Source organism: Oreochromis niloticus, linkage group LG16 (assembly GCF_001858045.2).
Source record: "Oreochromis niloticus isolate F11D_XX linkage group LG16, O_niloticus_UMD_NMBU, whole genome shotgun sequence".
Lineage (NCBI taxonomy): Eukaryota > Metazoa > Chordata > Actinopteri > Cichliformes > Cichlidae > Oreochromis > Oreochromis niloticus.
Window position 1 is genome coordinate 6,068,616 of NC_031987.2, and position 25,079 is coordinate 6,093,694.

The window sequence follows — 25,079 nt, forward strand, 5'->3', positions numbered from 1 at the left end:
AGTGAAATGGAAAAACAAAAATGTTGACTGTCTTCCTCTCTGGTAATCTTGTACTGAGTGAGATTATAGCACCTGAAAGAAACAGTTTCAGTTTCTGAACCTTCTTATCAACAAGGATTTATATTTTGATACTTCAGGGGAAAAAAAAGACTTTTTTCTCCTCAGTCAGTTGGTAATATGAGAGCAGATAGGACCCTGTCAGCGGGACCACAGTGTTTACCCAAACACAGAGGACTGTCAGAGGATCCAGAGGTTCATGCTGTAGGGTCATTTTACCTTTAGTGGTCACTAACAAACCTAGCAAGCGTTATAATGGGCATGTACTTCTTATACAGTTTGCTTTTTGCATACATTGGGCTGCCTGGACTCTTACTTGGAGATTTAGCTTTCCGATGCCCAAGCTGCACCGCAGAGGATATGATGGCATGCAGCAAAGTCGATCCACTATGTACAGAGATCGTGAGGGAGCCAGGTTGTGGTTGCTGTCCGGTGTGTGCCCGGCAGGTGGGAGAGCTCTGCGGGGTTTATCTGCCGAGGTGCTCCACTGGTCTGAGGTGCTACCCAAGTATTGACGCCGTCTTCCCTTTACAGCAGCTCATTCAGGGTTTGGGACGATGTGGACAAAGAATAGATCTGGATGTCTGGGAACATTTGAACCCGCCGGGGTATGGTAGGTTTTTATGAAAAAACTGCTGCAAAGTAGTAGAATAAAGAAAGAGCATTTAAGCTGCATTAATCTGTAGTTGTTGTTTTTAATCACTGAATCACTTTTTATGTTTAAATTGAATAAATTGAAGAGAGAATAATCCCCCAAGGCTACATTGGCCTTACTTTTTAGACCTGGAGGATAATGGATTGCTTCCAAACCATTGTACAGGGTAGGGGTTTTACTTTTTAGAAAGTAAATTCATAGTGTAAAGACTTAAAGTTAGGGCCATGGCTACTTTGACAGGTAGGTGGCAGCTGCAGCCAATCACTGTCTGGGCTTCACCTCCACTAATGGGAGCCTCTAATCTGGACTTCTTTTTTCTGCTGTTGGTGCCTTTTTGAACATTTTAACTAAATTGTTCCACAGATTATCTGTTAGATAGACCATCTCAGCAATTTGCGCTTTGGTGAGGTACATTCAGTGTTTTGTCTGTTAAATGTTTCCATCTTTGTGTAATTTAACTGTATAGTTAATGAACACAGCTCATTAACCAAATTTGCTAGCTTTGCCTGATAGCGCTGTCATCCAAATATGTTCACTTCTTCCTCCAATAAGCCAACGCAGTGGTAGCCAAAATGTTGCTGAGACTTCAAAATGCAGAATCCAAAACTAAAGGCTAAGATCAAGTCAAGGGTGATGTCATATCCATCTTTTAAATACAGTACATGATATATTGTTATATATTGAGGGGGCAAAACCTGGGATTAAGGGTACAGTGGAGGTCATCACATAGTGTCTTTAAAGAATTAGGTGTGTAACTCTGATGATCCTTCAAAAACACAATTAGTCATCATGCAGCTTTGATTGACTGAGAAGTGCTTATGAATCCAGACTGGTTTTCTTCTGTCTGTCATGTTGGAGAAAGGAATGGACATAACAAAAAGCGGGCAGTTTATTTAGGCTGGGAGAAAAACCAAACAAGAATACAAAACAAAAGGAGACTCAGACTTTACTAACCAAACTGGGCAAAGCTAAACACTAAGATCATAGACTGTGAAACCCGGAAAGACACATGGAGGGAGGTGAATTGACATTCCAGTGAGGACAACGGGGAACTGACACAATTTATACACATGAGGATGATTAGGGAAAGTGGAGGCACACAGGAGGGACTAATCAGGCATAATGAGTCAGGAGAAGTGAAGCTGTACACAATGCACATGAGACAAGGGACTGTCAAAATAAAACAGGAAGTAGCATGCACACCAAAACTGAGAGTAGGACACGCAGGCTTGACACTAAGATGGGGATAAACAAAGAGACTGGGGGTGACAAAGGACGAAACACAAGGAGAAGAACATGGAGACAGAGCACAGATACAAGGACAAGTGAGAGAGAGACATGGCAGACAGGAGGGACCCCAAGGTAGAAAACAAAGAGACCAGACCAAGGGAGCGGGAACATAAACTGATAACCCTTAAATAACTTGAAAATAATATAGACACCTCTCATAATGCAGCAGGGAAATTACCAGGGATTACCAAGCTTTACCATTTAGTCACAGGAACTAAACAAGAAAACAAAACAATATAAAATCTTGATAATATGATCACAAAATCAAAAATGAATTTAACAAGATTCAAAAGGTCCAAAACACAGAGCAGTATCTTAATTTCCTAGGAGTGGAAATCTACTCTATGATGTTGTATCATCTACATCTGCATCACCACAACTTAAACTGACACAGTGCTATATGTGATGGTCTATGTAGATTTGTTTTGTACATCCAAAGATTGGTCCCCTGTCAAGTATCTTCTGTACTGTGCTTTAATTGAGACGTCTCCTATATTCTCTAATACCTGAGTGTGAAGTTATAACAGAGAAGGAATAGCTTCACTGAGAATTTGCAGACTCGAAACTACAGTTTCACTACAGAACTCTTTTAATGTCAGAAAAACCACCATTTACATCAAACATATTTGTAAGTATCCCAAAAGAAACAACCCAGAAATCCTGCTGGGACAGAGAAATGTTAAGCTTTGCTATCCCACATTACAGTTATTAGGGACAAAGGGTCAGTATTGATTCCTGAAAATGAATGTTGACATATGCAATGTGTTTGGCAGGCAGTGGCAGACCCACATCTGTGAGCGCAAACAAGCAGTATCCCGCCGATGAACTCTAACATGTCTGTAACCCACGTAGCCTCAAAGCTCTCGTATTGGGAATGCCTTATTTTGATGTTGGCTATTGTATTAAGGAGGAAATTTAATACACATTGAGACTTTTAAGACTAGCATTCAATCATGACAGTCTCCGTGTCTGTTGTGAGCATCAGTGTCAGTTTGTTATTGGAAAAGAGTTTCTCTGAAGAAGAAGGTGTGACCTGTTTATATAAACTGCTTATATATATACTTATTTGTTTATCTTACGTCTCATGGCCACAGACTTAAATGGGAGGGGATAATGAAAACAAACCCATTTCCAGTCCTGCGATTTTATCTGAGCGCAGTGCACTCAGGATGGGCTCTATGCTGTGATTTATCATCTTTGGCATTCAGATCAGTTAAAATACAAATGAGCATTGTTTTATAGGGCAGGTTGCACTCTGTTAAGCTTGACTGTCTTTCTTTGTAACCTTCAACATCCACATTTCGTTAACTGCAGGAAAGATCCTGAAGTTTACACTCTCACTTTTCAGTTCAACACTTTCAAAAAAAAAAAAAAAGAGTGTTGCTTTTTAGGATATTGTGGTTATTTGATGTGATTCTGGGTTCACATGGGTCCTTTGGGTCACTGAAATGAGCAGCACATCAGCCTGAGTAAACAGTCTAAAGTTCATAACCTCCTTCAGCTTTGCTGAGACTTGGTGCTTTCAGCAGACAAACATCTGTGTATAAATATGTAAAATGTGTCGGCTAGGGACAAGATTTTTCAGTTTCCAAGTTTCAATTTGTTGTCCAAGTAGTACTGATTAATCAACTGAGCACTTTGGTTGCATCCAGGTAGGCGCTCCCTGTGAGACGGGAGCATGCTTGCCAAAGTGTTGTCTTTTCATTAAGTTTTCTAAATGGATAGACAGTAACCGGTGCATGGAACAGGAAGTCTCAGCCAAGATATCCTGTACTACACTGTGGAAGCCCTGGAAGTCCATTAACCAGAACCACAATCCCTTTTTAAATCAAACTAAAGTAGCTTTCAGTTCCTAAATCCAACCAGTGAGTGAATGCAGAGTTAAAAATGACTAAGAAACACAAAGTTAAAAAAATGTGGAAAACAAAGGTCACAACTGGATGGAAACCATAACCTCCTGACTCATAAACTGGTGACCCATGCCATAGACACCTCAAAATATGGATGTAGCTTTGGATTTTGAAAACTAAAGCCAGTGCAGAAGTGCCTTTAGCATGCCTTTAAAGTGTCTCTTTAATGGCCACCAGGAGGGTATCTCCTATGGCTGCAAAAAGACTCATAGACTTCATATCCATAGAAGTCTGTGAGAAAACCACAGTCTTCCCTCACCTCTGTACAAACTGTCCTGATGAGTTTATGGGCTCGGTCATTTAAGCTGTAAATACGAGAAAGAAGGTCTAACCAGACTATGCTCATTAATGACTGAATGAGGAATTAGCCAATCAGTGAGGAGTTTTAAGCCCACTCCCACCACCCAAAAGAAAAAAAAAAGAGAGATGGCAGTGGCAGAGGCTTCGGAAGAGAACTTCATAGACCATCTTTCATACCGTCTAAATTCCCGTCCAGAATACAGCAGAGCTTACAGATATCAGGCATGATGATGATGATGTCAGAAAGGAGAAGTAAAGGTTGGTTGTAAAGCAGCTTACAGACGTGCAGCAGCCACAGGCTATGTTATTGCTTCTATGAGATCTGGAAGCTTGATTTGTCAGAGCCTGCCTGACTTTAAAAAGTGGCATTTGTCACTTGAAATATTTTTGCACTTTTCCAGCTTCTATGTCCACAAGCTTACAATAATCAGCTGCAATGGCATTTTAAATCCCCCTTTAATTCTTCCAGTCTGAAAAGCAGGGAGATATAATGATTGTGAGTGTTTCCACCTGAATTGCTTTTTTGACAGTCCAGTTGGAATGGCTCTCCGAGTATTTTAGTATTAGTCTGGTGATGATTGTGAGCTCCAGTCTTGACATGAAACCAAATATTCCCTTCCTTTAAATTCTGGACAAAGGAAATGAATTCACTGCCTCTGATGAAGTGCTGAAGTCTATGGCAGGTGTGGAAGCTCTGTCAGAGACATGGATACATCATTATGCAGCAATATTTGGATTAGCCATTAACATTTCAGCATCCACTGTATTTATGCAGGGACGATCTGTTGAGCAGCACAGAATGTTTGCTCAAAACAAATTCGCTTGACTTACTTGAAAGGCTGAAAGTCTGCGCTTACACTCCACAACATTATTTTAAGTCTGCTGCTGCCAACGGTTTGGGGAATTGTACAAGGGAGAGTTTCTCTAGTGGCCAGTCAATCAGTGATTGGGCTTGGCCTGAGTGGGCTGCATCGAATCCAGCTTAAAAAACCGGCCAGAAAATGATGCATGATCTGCATTTAAACAAATTTAATTTCCATTTACATACTAGAGTTACTAGGGGAGGAAAGTGGAGTTGAACATAGCAGTGTGTATGGTGGATACTGAATTTTAATTTTTGATTTCTGCTAGCCTTCCTACCAGCGTACCTGCTCTTTCTTTTTGCTATCTCTTTGATAGACAGAGTAAATTTACAGATGAGGAAATAACTGAACCAATCACATTTTCTGCTTGGCAGTGGTAAATAAAGTACCGGTTAAGTGCTCCAGTAAACCCAGAGAATGAGTCAATTTAAAACTCTTTAGATATGACTTTATGACCTAACAGTACTGTGTAGAGAAACCCAGCAATTCCTTCAAGCACAATGGGAGGACCACAGAGATGAGCAGCTAAATGAAATTCACCCATTAATTAGAGCTAATTTGTAAGCCTGCAGTGCAGGGCCAAACATGTCTTCTGAGAATAAGGCCTGCTGCTTCACAGTAGACAGTTCTCTGAAGACAGTACAAAATCTAAATCCTTCCCACGTTTGAGGTCACACGTGGCAGGTGAGTCAGTGTAGGCAAAAGAAGCCTGACTGAAGAAGAAATAAAACAGCCAGGGATTAAAAGGTAAGGGGCAGAGTCAGAAAGGGTTTTATTGCCAAATGTTGAGCAGGTTTACAACACTGGGAAATTGCCATGGTACTTAGTGCAAAACATACTGTAACACAAACACTTAAATAAACATAGAAATTAAAATTAAAAGTGCTAAGCAGATAGATATATACATAAATGCAGGTGATGATCAGTGCAAAAATGGAACAGATGCAGAGAACACAGTATAGGGTCATGTGTTTGTGGTGGGTCCTTTTGTATCTGGAAGTCCTACAGGATCTTAACTCGGTCATTCTCGACCACCCTAGCGGGCGTGTCCCATTTTGACCTCCGGATTTCCTGGCCATACCCGGCACAGATGTTTCTGTATACTATGCCGACCACATGGTTATGGTGTTCCAAGTATGCCCTGCTTTCTAGCATCTTGCACCCTGCTGTTATGTGCTGGATTGTCTTGGGGGCATCTTTACACAGGTTGCATCTGGGGTCTTGCCTGGTGTGATAGACCCCAGCCTCTATAGATCTTGTACTTAGAGCTTGGACTTGGGGTGAAACCCTCCATGCATGGACAGTGGCTTCCTTGTCTTGATGTCAGTGGCTTCTATTTCTTCCTTTGGCCATCTTATTATCCCTACAGGGTACCTGATCACTGGCAGGGAGTCTGTCTGTCTGTCTATCAATTTATGTATATATATATATATATGCATAAACTCAGAATAAATTATTAAAGTACAGATGATTAAAATGGATAAAATTATATTATTTAAAAATACAGGAAGTGATTACATCAAGCTCATAGATGTGATGTGTGTTCTACTTGCTGGTCTGTCTATAAGGTGCAGTACTATACTGTAGCAGGTGGGGGAGCATACAGTCAGGACAATAGGAGACGCCTGGCTCCATTGTTTCCTCACTTTGACACCTCTACTCTTCCTCATTTCATTTTTGATTTTTGTCCCATTTAACATGTCCAACACCATACTGTCCACAATATCTTTTTGTTAAAATAAATATTTAAATGACCACCAATTTGCAATGATTAAGCTGCACTCAACCAGGAAGAGAAACTCACGAGATTGGAATCTTTTTACTAGAGTGCTATGTACAGAAATGTGCTTGTATTATTTTGGTGCAAAAAAACATACAAATGTTGTTATACTTTATTCTAATCTGAGTCAGTTTTACACTGCTGGAACTGCAGGTGATAGGACACGCATAGAACACAGTAGAGTGTAGAACACACAGCAGGAATACCTGTTCAATCAAAACTCTGATTTAACTTTGATCTTTGATTTCCATGTCTCCCTCATCAGGCTGTGGCATCCAGTTTAAAGTTTCAGAGTTCTTATGTGTAGCTCTCTGGTTGGCAGCCAAAACCTTTCCCTAATCACAACCATGAATTAACCATTGTTTTATTATCATAACCATCATTCAACACATCGGTGGGTTGGACAGAATCATCCAATAGTGACGTTCATAAGACCACGCAGACCGCCACTCGTCAATTGAAAAATCCCCACTGCACAAAGCACAAACCTATTTTGCCATTTCCTTGTGCTTCTGTTTATTTCTCTCTCCTCTTCTCTTCTTTGTGCTGTCGGTGGTCTTAGACTACCCTTTATGGCCTGAAGGGGTTCCTCTGCTGAGACTTGCTGCTTCTCCTTCACTCACACTCTATGGTCTTTAATTATTCTGTGTCGATTTGTGCTGCACACAGTAGAATGTGTGAAAAGTTAAAGCTATAACAGATCACTTTGGGTGGGAGTTGCATGTGGGTGCCTGCAAACCTGAGAAAACTCCCCCTGAGGTGTAAATAGCCCTCTCTCCTTCTCTTTCACATCTTAAAGCACATTGAGAGGTTGCAACTTGCATACTGCATTACTTATCAGATTAAGATTGAGAAAACATATAAAGTTTGTCAAACATAATGTTCTGTTTGTCTTTAGATTAAACTATGCAACAGATGCATCTTCACCAGCAACATTCTGCCTCCAAATTAATGCTCATAGCATTGCCTTTATAGCAATATATTATACTGCACTTTGAACTAAAGTGTTTGCAAAAGGTTGCCTCTGTGTTTGCGTGGAGGCACACAGAGTGATGTTAACATTTGCTTCTGACCACCAGGCAAAAAGAAGTCCGAAGTTCATTCTTTTGATCTGTTTTTTGTTAAATCAGTGAGAACCTTCTCCGCCTTGCCCTACCACAGCAGTAACGTGCAGCTTCCACACTGACTGACTGAATTGCTTGTTTAAACACTGCATTAAGCTCACAGGCTATGGAACAACAAGGCGAGGGATACTTTTTCCCCCTAAGTCTGTAGAGAGTTAGTGTAGTTTTACAAAAATCAGCCACAAAATTAAAATCTCATCCCTGATATTTTGTCGGTCCCTCTCACGCTGCCAAAACCACTCTGACCGATTGGATCGAGAACCGCACCTCTGGAGTTTATGGAGGTATTCTGCACCAAAACATTGTCAACAAATGGTTTATTTGTTGGGGTTGGGGTGGGGACTCCATGAATCTGCATACTGTAGCTGTTCCATCAGATTGGAAGCAGGGAGGCCAGGTTAATGCCTTGGGGTATTTTTCATGTGCTTTTTCATGACTTTCTGCATTGCTCTGCTGTGGGAAAGTGCTGCTGCTGCAGAATATGGCACAGTCAAGAAGTGTGTGTTTGGATTGCAATACAATACAATACAGTGGTATACCAAAGTGCTTCACATAAAAGACAGAAAATAAGACATAAATATTATAAATATTAAATATTAAATATTATATTATAGGACCATAGCAAAGTACCAAGTATGCTAACAGGTCAGTGTCACTAATACACAGGAATAGCATAAATGCATATCAAGTAAAACATGTTAAAAGCACAAAGCCATAAAAGATATGTATAAAAGATAAAATAGAGTAAGTCTAGGGATCAGATACAGGCATTAATGAGCAGGAAAGGCAAGGTTAAATAAATAGGTTTTTAACCGTGATTTAAATGATTGGATAGAATCAGACACGCTGATAGCAATAGGAAGGTTATTCCATAAATCTGGTGCAGCCAAGGCAAATGCACGGTCACCTCTAGACTTCAGACGATATCTTGGCTGCACCAGGAGTAACTGAGTAGATCTACTGAGTTACTACTGAGTAGTTTGCAGTCTATGAAGAAGGGCAGAATGAAGACTGAAATAAAGGGAGTTGCAGTAATCCAGCCTAGAGGTCACAAAGGCGTGAACAAGCTTTTCCAGGTCCTTATGCGGAATAATGCCTAGCCTTAGAACTGAGACGCAGTTGGTAGAAACTAGATCTAACTACAGCAGACACTTGTTTATCAAATTTAAAAGAGCTATCCAGCAACACGCCCAAATCGCTAACAGTGTCAGAGAGGGAGCTGGCAAGGGAACCAAAGGCATCACGAAGTTGTCCGTGAAGAATATTACTATCAAATACCACGATTTCAGTTTTCTTATCATTTAAGATAAGAGAGTTTCCTAAGAGCCATCCTTTAACCTCACAGATGCACTCTTGAAAGCAGTGCAGAGACAGAGCAGGATCATCAACTAGTTCAAAGTAGATCTGTATATCATCAGCATAACAGTGAAAAGCGATATTGTATTTCTCAAAGATTGCACCTAGAGGGAGCATAACTGACTGCAAGAAAATATTACAGACAGAATTCTGATAAGGAGCATTCGCACATCTTCAGATCACTCTCAGTGTAAAATGTATTTGGTTCCCAGAACTTAAAAGATGCAAACTTGTTGCCTTCGGAAAAAAAAAAGTACAGCATACTTAAGATGACTAAGTTTAGGCAACTTACTCATTGTGAGCTTGGTAAGTTTCATGTATAGTGGGGTCTTTTATTTTGAAATGTGATTATTCCTGTGTCTGACTTCCTGCCTTGCTCATCTGCTCTGTGCATCTTGGTGTGGTCCATTTTGATTGATAAGATGGTGCATTTGATAGAGTGAAGTGCTGCTTCTGGAATACATTGCATTCGGTGAAATTGTAAGCATTTTGTTGTGTTGGTATTGTCAGCTCAGAGTTCAGGGATGGAATATAAGCCTGCAGTTATTCAACACACTTATCTTTAGCTTTAATCTTTTGGGATATTAGTTGTATTTAGTAAAGTCACAGATAAAAAAACATGTCACACTGGCATAAAGACTATAACATGGCTGTGGCCTTTGCAAGATACATATTGGTAAGAACTGAGCTAAAACCTCTTTAACAGAAGTGACCAGTAGATATATTGGATCACACCACCTGCACACGAGCATATGCATGCAACACAACTGCATAAAAAAATCTGCCAAACCCTCCATGTTACTGGTCTCTTTAGCAGCGAAATGCTCTCACGCCTCCTCACCTGCATTGTTTCTCTGCTGTCTGGTGGGTTTTCTCAGATTTTTTTCCACCGTTAAACAGAGTTAATGAGAAGCTGTGAAAAAGTGAAGCCGCAGGTCATACATCTTAATTAATGGCATCAAGTATATTTAGTAAAGCTCTGGGGGAAACTGAAGAGTTGGGCATCAACTGAAATGAGTTTTAAGGTTATTTCTTAAACGAAATTTTATATAAATTATAAATATTCTTGAAGCAATCACATATAAACAACATTCTGGGGGTAGGTTTACACTGAATATATCAGCACTCGAGAACCTGTTTTGAAAAATAAATGACTTTGACCTTTTTGCCTCTTAAGCCTGACAATCAGCGTAGAAGCACCAAAACTTTCCTGTTAACAACTACAAAGGCAGCTTCATTGCTTAAAATGACATGCAGCCACATAGAAGAGTTGAAAGAGCGAGCTTACTGTAAAAGGTCTGAAGGGGATCTTCATTATTCTGTTTCTTTTTGTACATTTGCCAGCTGTAAAGTGTTTGAAGTGGTTGGGGCTTAAGAGGAACCATTTACACAGACAGTGGGTTTAAAGTAGTGAGAGGCCACTTTCTTGGACGTCAAAGCCCAGTCAAGTATTTGAGACCAGCTCTGCTGTGTATGATAACAGGACAAATACATTAATGCTAAGCAACTCTGGAAAGACATTAATCATTCTGTGCTATGAGAGGACTGTGAAAGCTTCACATAGAGGCAATACCCAAAGCCAACACTGCAAACAGCTCAAGACAGGTAGTTTCTATGGCGCTGAAGACAGAATCAACAACACAGTATTGTGATGACAGCTGTTGGCTAAAGACAAGTTTGGGTTTTTTCTGCTTGAAAATGCAGTCATGAGTTCCTATAAGTGTCTATAGAGGCAGTTCAAACACCGCAGAAAACTGTTTACAAGCTGAGTATCTACCTTATTTAACTCAACCACAACACAGCATTCCTGCTACGTTCACTTTTGCATTGCCAAGGGGAAATAATGCTTTACATTACCCATCCATCCATTTTCTTCCACTAACATTTATGTTGTGAAGCTATAAAATGCTTTTATGTGTTTCTGACCGCAGATATGATTTCTTTTTAAAAGCAAGCCCTTGCTTGATGTGCCCTGCAAAACCTTCCCAAGTCAAAGATTCCTTCGCAGTTTATGAATATCTTAACAAAACTTGGAACAAAAGTCTGAGTTTGTATGCTGAAGTGGAGGTTGGAAGCTTTTACATGTAGTCAACACTGACAGATTGTAGGGAATTTAATTTGACCGCTTGAAACTTAAGGACTTATTTGTGGTCACAGTCTGTCCATGTGGAGCGCACATGTGAATCTTTCCAATCTCGATAAGAAGACGACTTTGGCTTGAGGGATAGTAACGCTGGTCAATCAGTCTGTCCAGTCCTCTTGCAAATAAAAATATATCACTAAAGATTGGATGGATTACAATGAAATTTGGTCCATCCATCCACCCATCCACTTATTCCTTTTTGTTTACAAGCCAAGGGATGTTTTTGCTGGTCTAAGGTCTTCCCCAGGGTTTCCTCTTGGTTGGACATCTCACTTTGGAAGCACGCTATAGAGAGATTCCCAAACCACCTCAGCTGGCTCCCTTTGATATAGAGTATCAGAGGCTTTACTTCCAGCCCCTCTTGAACAACTGAGCTCTGCCTCACTGCACTATCCCAAACCACAAAATTGAACACTTTGGCTTTTCTCAGAAATTCTGTCCATAGAAATTATGAACATAATTGTTGACAAAGGGCAGCCTTGGCAGGGTCTATGGCCATCGTCCACCATTTGCCTTCATGTACTCTGTTAACTGACATGATATACAAAACTAAATGAAAAACTAGCCATAATTATTGGTATCCTTTTCCTTTCGGAAAAAAAAACAGGTCCTTGACACTGGACAGTGCTTCTCTGAAGAATGTCTTGGAGATCATCTAATTTCATTGTTCTCATTTCATTGTGTCCCAGATGCATCAAACTGAGCCTCTTCCATGTTTTATAGTGGGGGTGGGGTTCATTATACATTCCTCTGTGACCAAAGAGCAGATGTGTCTTACAAAAACACTTCCAGAAGCATTGTGACTTGTCATCTTACATTTTTGCTAATTTCTATCAACTTTAAAATGTTTTCTTTCCAAAGAAGGATTTTCTTCCATGGAGGACACTTTCATTCAGGATGCACCATATGATTTGACAAGACCCTGTAGTACTATGAACCCGGGGGTTAGCTTCCACGTTCCTATTGAACCTTTCCTTGGTCCTTTTTCCACTGCTCAAACTATCTTCCTGATTAACCTGGAGTCAGTTTTTTACTAGGAACACATCTGGAGAGAATGGGTACTGACCTTCAAATTTCTAGTAATACTACAAACCTGATTTTCACTGGAAAGTCAGGCTGCATGGAAGTTGGTATTAGATTCCATTACAGCTTGTTTTATTTCCATTGTCCTGTTGTGTCTGTTCCCTTGTGGTTCACACAGTGACACCAAACAGCACAATGAGTACTTATCATTGTGTGATATACAAAGGAGTACTATAGGTTCAGTGATTGTAGGAGTGAAGACAGTGGTGGTAGAGCGCTGTCATTTGGGAAACTATGAACACATTTCTATGATAGCATGTTTCTTACATGTTGAATGTTGGTCCTTTTTAAATGCTTCTTACATCCAAACTCTCATATAATCAGGCTCTATCCTATCACAAAGACTGCATGGTATGATACTAACCCAACCTAACACTTTGCTCTCAGGCTTCAGGCTCACTTGTGGTTCCTTGAGTTTCTAAAAGTAGACTGTGCTCTAAAAGTAGCGCCTTCAGGTATCAGACCCCTTTCCCATGGAAACAGCTCCCAGTCTGGGTTTGAGAGACAGACACCCTCTCTACTTTTAAGGCTAGGGTTTATACTTTAAGCTTTGCTTTCTGGTAAAGCTTAAGTCTGGATCAGGTGACCCTGAACCATCCCTTAGTTATGCTGATGCTACTGGGGAACTTCCCATGATGCACTGAGCATCTCTTCTTCCACTTTCTGGCCAACTGCTTCTCCATAGGGGATTAACTGATTTGGGGTTATCACTCTAATATAGTAGGATCTTTACTTTATAATACAGGTGGAGTACAAAGTGTCTTAAGGCAAGTGTTTATGTAAACTGATGATACATAAAATAAAAATTAGCGTAATTGAGTTGAAAACGTTTGTTGGTCAAATCATTCACTTTTGTTTTTTAGTTATGAATCATTAGTGTTTTTCTTTAATTGCTTTAATTTTCTTTCCAGAGGAAAAAAATTACTTTATTTTTTTTTTTTTTAATTTATTTTTTGCCGAAAAGGGGTTTGTATGACACAAGTTTCTAGCAACATAGAAGCCGGACTTACTCATTTTGCACACCTGGCAGAGCATGCACCAGCACACATGAGCACAGGCACATTCAGACAGTGCCATGGCATGTGTAAGGAGCTCCCGAGATTTGGGGGAAGGCTTCCCTCTCAGGCTTGATTTACAACCTCTTCTGCTTCAGTGCTAATTACAGACACACACGGTCTTACACAAATACACACTCACACACACCCACAAAGCCTCTGGCAGGAAAGTTAGATGCCATAAAAAATCCTTACTCAGCATGAAAAGCCTTCATCAGATGTGCATCCTCACGAGTCTGGACTCACCTTCAGTGAGTGCCAGTCTAGCTCAGGACTATAATTCATGACTGTTTTGACTGCTATGCTGATAAAAGTCCATACAGTTTTAACCCCCTGATGTAGTTCTGTTTTAAAGTTACAGTCATCAGCATCGTTAAATTCACTGTCTGCATCTGCTCTGAATGACCTCACTGAACTGTTTTGTTGTTTGTGCTTTGTTTCTTCTGTCGCCACCAAATGATGAACATACTTTGCTATAACAGTCAGCAGTAACCGCTCTCACAGAGACCCCCACTGCTCAGTGGAGCTCAGCATTTTAAACCTAAATGGGCTGGATGTAGCACTTGGCCATTTCACAAAAAACATCTTAGCACAGTTTGATCCACACAACGGCTGGGTGCACAGAATTAGTCACATGAAGCAGGAGGGACACAGGATGGCTTGAGGACACAGAATGACTTTGTCCTTTAATTCTAGGATTAAGACAACTTTTCAAAGGGCCTGTTATTAGATAAATAATTGCTTTTAATAATAGCTTTGATTACTGAATAGATAAATATAGATGAGTCTTGAGCATTTTAGTAAGCACAGATGTTGCACACACTAAAAATTGCCTCACAATTTTTAGTGTGTGCAACATCTGTTTGTTAACTAAAGAAACCACAAGAATACTTTCATACTCAAACAAGTGACTCAAAATAAGGTTTTCTAGGAACCTAACAAGTATTGAATGTTACATGAGGATCGAAACCAAAAAGCCATGAAGTCTGAATGTTTATCTGGACATATGCTACACATTAACTACATTTGCTTTGTGTGTTTATTTGCTGCAGAGGTGCATGGGACTGAAAGTCCGCTCACCGGGAGACCGCCTCTAAACCCGTGGATTTGGCAGAAGACTGCCCTTGAACAACACCTTCAGGACCGCAGAACAAGGATGAAGATAAATTCAAGAGTGTCTCAGGTCAGGGCTAAACCTTTTTCCTATAATTTAGCTGCAGGTAACAATTCAGGGTTCATTTCACCAGGATTTGTTTATGTAGACTAACTGATAACCTGAAGTATACTGGCTCCATGTCTGACATAATTGGATCCACAAGTTATTATAAATCGTACGAGCAAAACTGTTGTAATTATATACTGTAACCTCCCCTGCAGCTCATCTGCCTGACATGGAAACACAGAAGCATGTCGTTAAAAAGAAACAGCTGAAAAGAAAAAAAAAATCTCAGTAGTGTGTAATGTAGGGTCCTATTCGCTACCTGCCTATGTTACATCTTCTTTCTAGGCCTGCAAAAGATAATCATTACAGGATACAGCGAAATATTTGCTCATCAAAAGCAGCAGTGACACAAGGTCAAAAATGTGCTGTGTGAGCAATAATGTCTGGTACAGTGGTGCCCTCCTCTGGGCACTGTTTCACTCAGACAAACAGATTAATATGTGCACACAATAAACACACACTCACTTTTTAATCCTCCACATTCTCTATATTTTTATGCATTCTACAGGCCCAGCTCAATCTCAGTTCTTAGCCTAAATTCAAAGCTTACTTGGTAGGCTCCAGATTTTCCACCCTGTACCATGCTTTAATACAAGCGCTCATTTATGCGCTTTAATATAAACTGTGAGTGTTGAAAAATACATCAGTTGATATGAGCTGAGGTGACAGTTACAGTGACATCAGATTGTTAATGTAACGACTATTTGTTTGTAGAGAAATTCTTTGTATTGCTTTGGCAGCTGAAGGCCTTGTGTTTGAAATGCTTTCCAACATAATGACGCATTTCCACTCTGATGATTTACTGATGCATTTTTTAATTAAATAGAAAGTTGCAGAAGCAACAGTGCCTCTATTCAGCCACGGGGGTCTTCAGTAACTGCTCATAATGAGCACCTTCACTATAAAAGTGATCTTGTTTTGCTCGCCACAGTGGAGTGGCAGTTGGCAGTTTGATGCAGTCTTTACATTAAAACCCCGCCCCCTTCTATTCTTTAGCACTCACTCATCGTTTCACAGTGTCAAATGCTACACCGCAAAAAATTAAAACAGTTCCTAGAAAGTCGTCAATGGGCTGGAGTACTAGCACACATATCCTGTTTCATGCAAATGAGCTTGGGCCCGAAGGGGGCTACGCATATGGACACCCATATATGTCTCAATAAGACAAACAATGATATGCTTTTGCTCATTTTCTCCCTCATTTAACAACCTCGCTTGCAGCCAAACAAAACAAAATACACCAAGAAATAATAAGTGGGGCGGTACAATACAATGTCAAGATCATTAGAAGCAACAAAGGAGACAGTGCAGTAAAAGGAGTCGTGCAGCTGGGCAAGGGGAGGGACTTCAGATGACTAGTGTTGAGTATATGCACTTTGTTGTGAATAGTCATTGGAGATCATAGAGCTATATGCTGAACACAGGCTTCATTGTCAGAGCTCGGGTTGTGCCAGATTTCTCTTTCTTTTTGTCTCTCTCAATTTTCTTTTTGACAAAAATAAAAAACAGTAATGGCCATGCTCATTGAGTACAGTATGCAGACATGTAAGAGGGAACCAGCCCATTTTTATAGAAAAACATACCAAAGGGCCAGTCTGTGGCTCCACAGTACAGAGAGGGACACAGGGAAGAGCGGTGTCCATAACTTCCAAAGCCAATAACAAAATTTAAGGAGCAAAGATATAATGTGTCCAACTTAATTCATAAAGATTAAATTGCTGCAATCCAATAATCCAATAACAAGTACAATAGTCAGGTTCTCATCAGTGTACCCTAGTTCCCTAACACATGATGCAGACCTCATGATGCCAGCTCACTCATATTCCAAGATAGGCTCAAGTAGCATTGGGTGCCTAAGCTGAGCTGGAGTCAAACCACTGATCCAATGTTGCTACTAGACTATCCAGCTGTTATTTTGTTGACTGTTGACCTAATGAGAGACTTTATATGCAACAAATGGGAATTATAGAAGAGCCCAAGACCAAGATCCACTCTCAGCAAGAAGCATCTGGTACCTCAGTGCTCTAACATCTGTAAAAGAAAGCTACTGCTGAAGATAGTGATTCAGTGGCTACAGCGCACTGCGAACATACTTAGCAGTATGCACATAATGAGCCAACCCTGATAAAAGAGAGCAGTGGAAATGTACTTTGGGATGACTAACCATCTAGAATGACAGACGCTTCTATGGAGCTGAGATTGAAGATTGTCGCCTGACTCATGGTATGCCCATAAATTAACATTTGGAATTGTGGTTCTTGCAAGTGAGATGATCTGTTCTCCAAAGGCCCATTCAGGGTGTGCTCTGAACTGCAAGGGAACAAGTATGCAGACAGACCCAGCCAAAGCTCAAAATGAGCAATAATCAAAGAACATTTGGGAGAAAGAGACATAATACAATATCAACACCAAGTGGCTGATGGACCTAAGAGCAGACCACAGCAACCTCAAGAATCACTAAACATTTTAAAGGCAGACATCCAACAAGCCTCAAGAATGAAAAGCTGAACAACACCAGGACCTGACATGAACCACACCTACTGGCTAAAGAAACTAATGTCACTCCATGATCTCCTGGTTATGGCCTGCTAACAGCAGGCACTCATCCAGACTCACTAATGTAGGGCAGAATAATCGTGTTCATGAACAATCACACCATCACCAGCTACTGGCCAATTATTTGCCTCTACACAACACTGAAGCTCCTCTCAGGCATTATAGCAATCAAGATAACTAGCTACATGACTTAATACATAAGTGCAGCTTAAAAGGGTCAGAGCACCAGCTACTGGTTGACAGAGCATATACCAGGACTTTAAGACCAGGCAGGCTAACCTGAGCCCCACTGGGATTTACTACAAGAAAGCCCACAACTCAGTGTCCCACACATGGATTGTGGAGTGCTTGCCACTGTACGAGGCTAACAGTGCAATGATATCAATCATCAGGAAGTACTTGGGGCTGTGGAAGAGAACACTATAGACCCATTCCAGGCAATTTCACAAGTTGCCATCAAGTGCAGGATGTACCAAGGTAAGGCCTCCCCCTAAACCAGCTCATAACAAAGAATGAACACAGATATACTGTAGATTCAGGAGTGGTGAAACCATCAGCTGTCAGTCATAAGTGAGTGAGACATGAATTTACTGATCCACCTACTTGGGGTTAACGGGGGGATTGAAGAGGATTAGAACACTATTATGGAAGACCAAGGCCCTGCATGTGATGTACCAAAGACAGACAGAAGATGTGGCTAAGATAGTGTACGGGCACATCTGTACCATATATAGATTAGAAGTCCGTAATTCCCAATCGGAGATACCACCACAGGATGTTGAGAACAACAGTGCATGGGACTTCGAGTTCCAGACAGACAAGCTGCTGGCCAACCAATCAGACATAGTGGTGGTTGACAATGAAGACCACAATTTTAATAGATGTGGCAATCTCAGTGGACAGTGACATCAGGAAGAAGGAGCACAAGAAAATAAAGAAGTGCCAGGAACTTTAGGAACAACTGGAGCAGATGTGGAGGTTAAAGTCCTAATTGGTAATAGAAGCATTAGGAGCCGAACTCCCAAACTGGAAGGGAAACTCAAGGCACACCATCAGGTCAGTGGTGGTGACAGGCTGCAGTGAATAAAAATAAAAAGATAAAGCTTATTACACCAAACCACTTCTGTAAAGGGGTGTCTAAATTACAACTTATGGACTGCCTGGCCAATCTTGAGACATCAATCTCAGTCTTTCAAGAGCACACATGGGCAAAATACAGCCCAGAATCAGTCCAGGGACCATCTTAATCTGGTCACAAACATCCCAATATGTAGGAGCAGGGACTCTGCTCTGAAACTAAAAGTTGTCTTTGACATGTTTGTTTATGTATGTCTTTATTAGGAAAAAGAAAAGGAGTCTAACACAGAGAGAGGGGGAGAGGGCTTTTCATCCATATGTTCAGATGTCTGATAAGGTTCGTGGCAGACTGTGCCTCCTCCCGCTCCCTTCTCTCATCCTCAGCCAACTAATCATAAGAACAGACCCCTTTGATCCCACGGGTAGACTGGCACTCGGTGTGTGTGTCTGCATTACAGTGCGCACTTGAATACACTGTAAAATGCAGAGCAAGAAGAGTGAGTACAAGAAAAGTGTGTGGAGTATTTTGTGCGTGCATGAAAGCACGGGTTTGTGTATGTGTCTGTGTGGTCATGGTCGTGGCCACCAGTTGAGTTAAGCAGCCCAGTCAGTTACGTTCCGCTCCAGCAGACTCACATCAATAATATTGGCTGAACTGCTGCTTGTCTAACTGTGGCTCGTAAAAATGTTAAGTATAAATGTGTATATTTGTGACATTTTTACAAGATACACAGCTGTATTTTATTTCACTGTTCGTTTTGTTGTTGTTGTTGTTGTTGTTGGAGAACATTTTGCTCGGCCTTCAGCACAAATCAAATTTAACCTACCTCTCTTTTTTGCCTTGCCTAAAAGTGACTACAGGTGTATTTGTACATGTTGATTACTTACTGTTGTTTTTCTCCCTCATCATGCAGAGTGCCTGTCAGCAGGAGTTGGACAGGGTCTTAGAGGAGATTGCTAAAATGACTTCAGAGGACAACAGAGGCCCACTGGAGAACCTGTATGAGCTCAAATTTCCAAACTGTGACAAACATGGACTGTATAACCTCAAGCAGGTGAGCTGCTGGCAGAGTGCCTGTCCTACGTCACATTATTTTACAAAAGAGAACATTTGGGTTAGATAAATTCACAAAAGGCCCATCAATGATATATGTACGGTAAGACCTTTCACGTTTTTGTTATGTTATGTTTTGGATTCTTACAGGATAACATTTGAAGAATAATAAAGAAAAGAAAAGAAAAAAATGAGACTTCCCATTGATGAGAGGGTAGATATAAAAGGAAGAAAGAAATAGCCCTTGTTGCAAAAAGCCTGCCAAACAATGCTGGAAAACCTGAGAAGCAAACAAACAATATCTGCAAATTTGGTCAAGTAAATTAAAAAAAAATAGTTTTAGATGATCTTTTCGTCAAGTTAAATTCCAGTAGAACTATCATCTGCGTCTGTGTCTGTGGACCTCAGCCACCCGTGCGCAAACTGATGTTACTTCTTTTAAAGGATATTTACTGGTCATGCCAGCTGTCTTCAGCTAAGACCGAGAATCCAAGCATGAACATGATGCATCAGGTCATGAGTGCTGCTATTATTTAGTCTCTCAGGGTCAGACTGTCAGTGTGGATTCCACTGATATCTTCATAACTGAGCAGTATAATTGACTGCCTCTCCAGTGAGTTTCTTATTCCGCATATTGTCCAGCCTTGATGTGGTCAGTGTAGCTGCTGTAAGCTGTGACTAGAGTAGCTTTCTACTTTGAGATCGATCTGCCCCAACAGCAACTGGCAACAAAAATCTCAAAAAGGATATTAGTTAAGTTACTAGAGTTGAGAACCTTTTTGATCACAAGCAGAAGCAAAGATGTTTATTAATGTGAGTTTTATGATACAGTGCTTTATCTACACATCTTAAAGCCATGTCTTAGTCTCCTGGTTGGGGGTTGTTGTGTGATGAGTCCATCAGTCACCTTACCTAAATGTGATCTATTGCATATTTATGTTCATCCTGTCACTGGAAATCAGACTCAGAAGAGATGATAGAAGGTTATACTGTTATGTATTTACTGCTGGGTAACGTGTCAATCAGCAATACCCTACACACTCATTGGTATTTGCTTCAATCACCGAACTGGAAGTTAAGAAAAGTTGAAAAAAGTTTATCTTGGGTACCAAGCAGTTATCTTGCCAGCTTGGAGGTGTCATATGTCTTTCAGTTTTTATGATCTCTGTTCACCTTGAATTAATTCCTGCATGGACACAGCCTAATGTGGTAGCATTTTCATTTAATTTTGAGTACAGGATTCCTGGAATAGGATGGAATAGGATTCTTGAACTGAATGCCTGAGCAGAAAGGCACAACAAAGAATATATTTTTGAGGAAACTTTTATCCATCAAGGTGAAATCTAAATTGCTGCCCCCATTGTTCAGAAAACCAGGTCCAAGCTTTCTTTTATTCCTCAAAACATCAAAACTCTGAACATGTGCAACACATAGTGGTATGCCCAGAATGATCTCTAAAATGCAAGGAGAGTGCAAGTGTCTGAGTATTGTGTGCTTATGGCTTATTTTGATGTGATTCTGTTTATGGTGGGTATACAAATGTCAGGTGAGTTACACTGCAAGCTCCACGGGGACAAATAAATGTATCTATCTATTTTTAGAGTAACAATCTCCTGTAAATCTGTAACCAGTTTGAAGGTGGGAACAGAAGGTAGCAAGCCCAAACAGGTCACCTTTGTTGTCCAAGTGCCTCGTCTTCCAGGCTTTGCCCAGGGTAGTCTAAAAGTTCAGTTTGGGAGACATAATTTCTTGAGCAGTTACTCTTTTGTTTATCAAATCTTCCACTGCTGAGCACCATTTACAGTGCTCAGAGCAGCACTCTGCTTATACAAAAAGCCAAAGGACACAGAAGACACAGATTATACAGTTGTGGCCACATTTCAGTTTCAGAATGGCAATAAAATCTTTTACAGTTATTGTTAAGTAAAACTGAAAATCATAGAAAACTGCAAACCCACCAAACCAAATGAAAACACTGGTGTCTAAGCAGTGTTTCACATTGTTCCACTGAATTTCACGCCTCATCCTTCATTTGAACTACTGGAAAAAAAAACAAAAAACGTCCTCGTTGTTGGACTAATGCCATTATTCAGATCTACTCACATGTACTGTAAACTCGTTTGTCATCTTTGCTGAATAATACGAACACTGAATCACGCATCAAGAAACTCATGAGTTTCACAATAACGGCCACACCCCAGTCAGCGCTGTCACAGCAGGTGTTTTCCATCTGCTGTCAAAAAGCAGCACACCTGCTGTGACATCACTCGTTAGGTTCCTGCTATGGCTGTGACATGTTTTGGTGATTCAGCCCATAGTGAGCAGATACATGGCGGTTTTATGCTCCGTGGGATTTGCTGGTGACTTACTGTTTCATGGTGATCTGTAACACAAGACCATAACAAACTCAAGTGGTTGCAGATGTCAACAGGTTTTAAACTTTGCTGGTGGCTCTTGTAAGTAATGACCGCTGGCTTTGATGATGGGAAAGAGCTTCTGTGGCTTTCGGTATCGGTGGAGATTATTGTGCCTATACATGTGTAACGCATTAAAGTTTTGAGTGCATTTATGTTTCCTCCTTCGCCTTTCACATTTTCATTTCAGTTCCTCAGACTTTCTTTTTGGTTTTTCCTCTTTCACCCACGTATTACTTTGTGGGGTTTCCCCTCTCTTTTCTCTCATTGTCTGAGTCACACTCACACAATTCCTTTGTATCAGCCTGGCAAAATCACCCTGGCAAAAGTATAACTTCCTTCTCACTCCTGCCACCTGCCTCCTCCCCCTGTCTTTTTTCTTAATAAACTCTCACACCCGCCTCTTCCTTAGCGCTCTGCTCTTAAACACACACACATACGCACAAATGCATGGGGAGATGTTGTCATCATGAATGAGGCAACAAGCTTCTGAGCTCAAGGTTACAAGGCAATAAAACTGTTTGGCGTACTTCATGGGAAGACTTTTGTTAAGCCGAGGAACGAACTGTGCTTCCGACTGGGGGCTTGAATTTGTATTATGCCCATCCATAGAAATCAGACAGGGGAGGACAAACAAGGTCACATATCCAGTGTTTTCTTACGAGGATAGTAGAGCAGAAAAGAAGATTTGAATAGGCGCCACCGTTTCCTAAAGCAGGGCTCTCAACCACTCAGCCAATTTTCATCACCGGTCACACACAACAGCATTGTTTTGGACTAGAGTCCACGGTTCCCAGGGAGGAACACTGTACCTCCTCAACACTCGGCTCCCTTTTGGAGTTGTCCCTCCTTGTCGCGCGGTAATTACTGTAACTGTCACTTTTTTTGTTCTTTCTCATCGAAGGAAGAAAATGGAAAGTCTTTTCTTTCCCCCCAGCTCTTCATTCTTTTCGCTGTCCCCTACCCGGCCGCCCCGCGCACGCGGCGTAAACTGTGTCCACTTCAATTACGACCTCATTTCAGGGGGTTGGGGGGGCAGGGTGGGCTCTGCGGGGGAGCTAGTCTGCTGGCATGCCTCCGTTTGTGCGTGTATGTGTGGGAGTGTTTGCGATCACATGTATGGCTGTGGATGGGTTGTGGGTTGTGTGTAGGGGGCATAACCTGAGGACAGGCTGTTATTGGGTGAGTGTTGTCCCACCCGGACCACAGCCCTCACTCTCATCCAATGACCCCCCGCCGCCAGAAGATCCTCACACACACACACGAACACAAATCTCAAGCCACCCTACGCCATGCTTCATTAACGCATCCCCTGCTTCCCACTGTGTTTCCTTACCCCTCCTGCCTCTTTTTTCCCAGTGTTTTCCATCTTGCCAAGTTTGTGTTTTTCTTCTCTCCTTCCAGTGCAACATGTCCACCCACGGCCAGCGGGGAGAATGCTGGTGTGTTGACCCCTTAACAGGAGTCCAGATACCAGAGACGCCTAAAGTCAGAGGGGATCCCAACTGTATCCAGTTTCAGGAGGTGCACAGAGCGATGCCCACTGCAGAAGCATCTCGCTAGCACACCATCACAATGGGGCTGGGTTTTCTTCACGATTCCAAATTTATGAGGATTATTCATCAACGGGTTATGACAAAGCTCATACTCGTATGATATAATACTTTTTTTAGGAAAGTGGCTTCAGTAAAAGAGCATGAATGCAGAGTGAACTACAGTATTTTTGCTGGTAAATGTACATTTTTCAGCTGTATGATATGTATTATAATCCACTCAAACTACAGTGCTCATTCTAGTCAAGAAACATGTCAGTCATTGCATAAGCAACAACAGTTCGAGGCAGGGGGACATAAATACATTCTGATGTGTGTCAGGCTTAGGGTCGTCACCAAGTTAGATCATTACAAGTGTGCATCTAATACACACAGACAAAATCTGGATTTCCTTTAATATTCATCCTCAGTGTCATTATAACTTCTGAAAATAACATGCTGAGGTCTTTAAATGATAGGTGGTTCCCCATATTCATCAGCTTGTTATCAGCTCTGTCAGTCGATCATTCTGGTGATTTTCAGCTAATGTACAGCTGTCTGAAAATAAAGTTTTTTAAGGAATATAAGGCAAATATATAAATTTTAGGGCTACAAGTAAAGAGATCATTCAGAGACAAGAGAAGCAAAATAACAAGCTAAAAGGGGCTAAAATGGTTTTCAATGCTAAGGGGAACTGCAGAGTTAGCTCATTTTCTGGGTTTTTTTTTTCATTATAAGAAAGCTCTTTGACATTACACCTAGTCTTGTGAAATCAGCATAAACCTGTTAATTATATAGACTTTCAGCCTAAACCTACTAAGGATTTTATCTGCATTTAAATGTCTCATGTAGGATCTCAGTAACTGCAGTTAGTCTTTTTTAAGAGACTAAATATTATATTGGTTGTGCCTCCATATCAGAAGTCATACACTACACTGTTCGAAGCCCAAAGCTGGCAATTTCAGAAATTGAAGATGAGAGTCTGCCATTATAATTACTGTCTAAGAATCAACCAATAGGAATGGAGCATTAAAATTATAAACTTACCAGCTATCAAAGAGAATAAATGAAAAACTAAACGTGCAAAACAAAATGTTTGTGCTTCTGATAGAGCAGAAAATGCAGCTGAACTGTGATAGCAAAAGCTGTATGATGCTTCCACTAGCTGTTCCCACAACGGCGTCATGGTGGACACCCCACAACAGGGATATCAACCTCATTTTAAACATTGAGCCACATACAGCCCACTTTGATCTTAAGTGTTAAGGATTGGAGTCCAAGACCTTATCTTGACACCCCTGGTCTACAAGCATCAGACTCGATGACCCGCTCAAATTTACTCCGTCCATATCACACAGTTGTAGCTCGCAATGAGCAGCAATGAAATCCTAGTGTGCTGGTGCCTTTAGACTCACAGTGTGGCATTTTGGATAACTTTACATTTATGTTTATTAATCTACACTGCTACTGTTGCATAAATCAATAAATTATTATTAATTTATATAAATATAATAAATGACACAGATTAAATGTTATGCTAATGGCAAAATGGGGACAACCCCCCACTTTTTCCTTAGCTGAGTGGAGAATCTTTGAATTGCTGAGGAT

General features: G+C 40.9%; 1 protein-coding gene across 1 annotated transcript; it reads left to right on the top strand.

The window, feature by feature from the left end:
- The first annotated feature begins 26 nt into the window (after positions 1-26).
- On the top strand, positions 27-24,828 carry LOC100709771 (insulin-like growth factor-binding protein 2-B). Its single transcript, XM_005450484.3, has 4 exons — positions 27-670; positions 14,669-14,799; positions 19,386-19,526; positions 23,344-24,828. Exons 1-4 carry the CDS (start codon positions 313-315, stop codon positions 23,500-23,502), a joined length of 789 nt encoding a protein of 262 aa, XP_005450541.1. The 5' UTR covers positions 27-312; the 3' UTR covers positions 23,503-24,828.
- Positions 24,829-25,079: the final 251 nt, after the last annotated feature.

Bases quoted from the DNA above. Each gene is read 5' to 3' on its own strand.
- LOC100709771 (XM_005450484.3), top strand. From the start codon at position 313: ATGGGCATGTACTTCTTATACAGTTTGCTTTTTGCATACATTGGGCTG. The intron at 14,800-19,385 runs GTCAGGGCTAAA...CTCATCATGCAG, and splicing joins TAAATTCAAGAGTGTCTCAG to AGTGCCTGTCAGCAGGAGTT. The intron at 19,527-23,343 runs GTGAGCTGCTGG...CTCTCCTTCCAG, and splicing joins GACTGTATAACCTCAAGCAG to TGCAACATGTCCACCCACGG.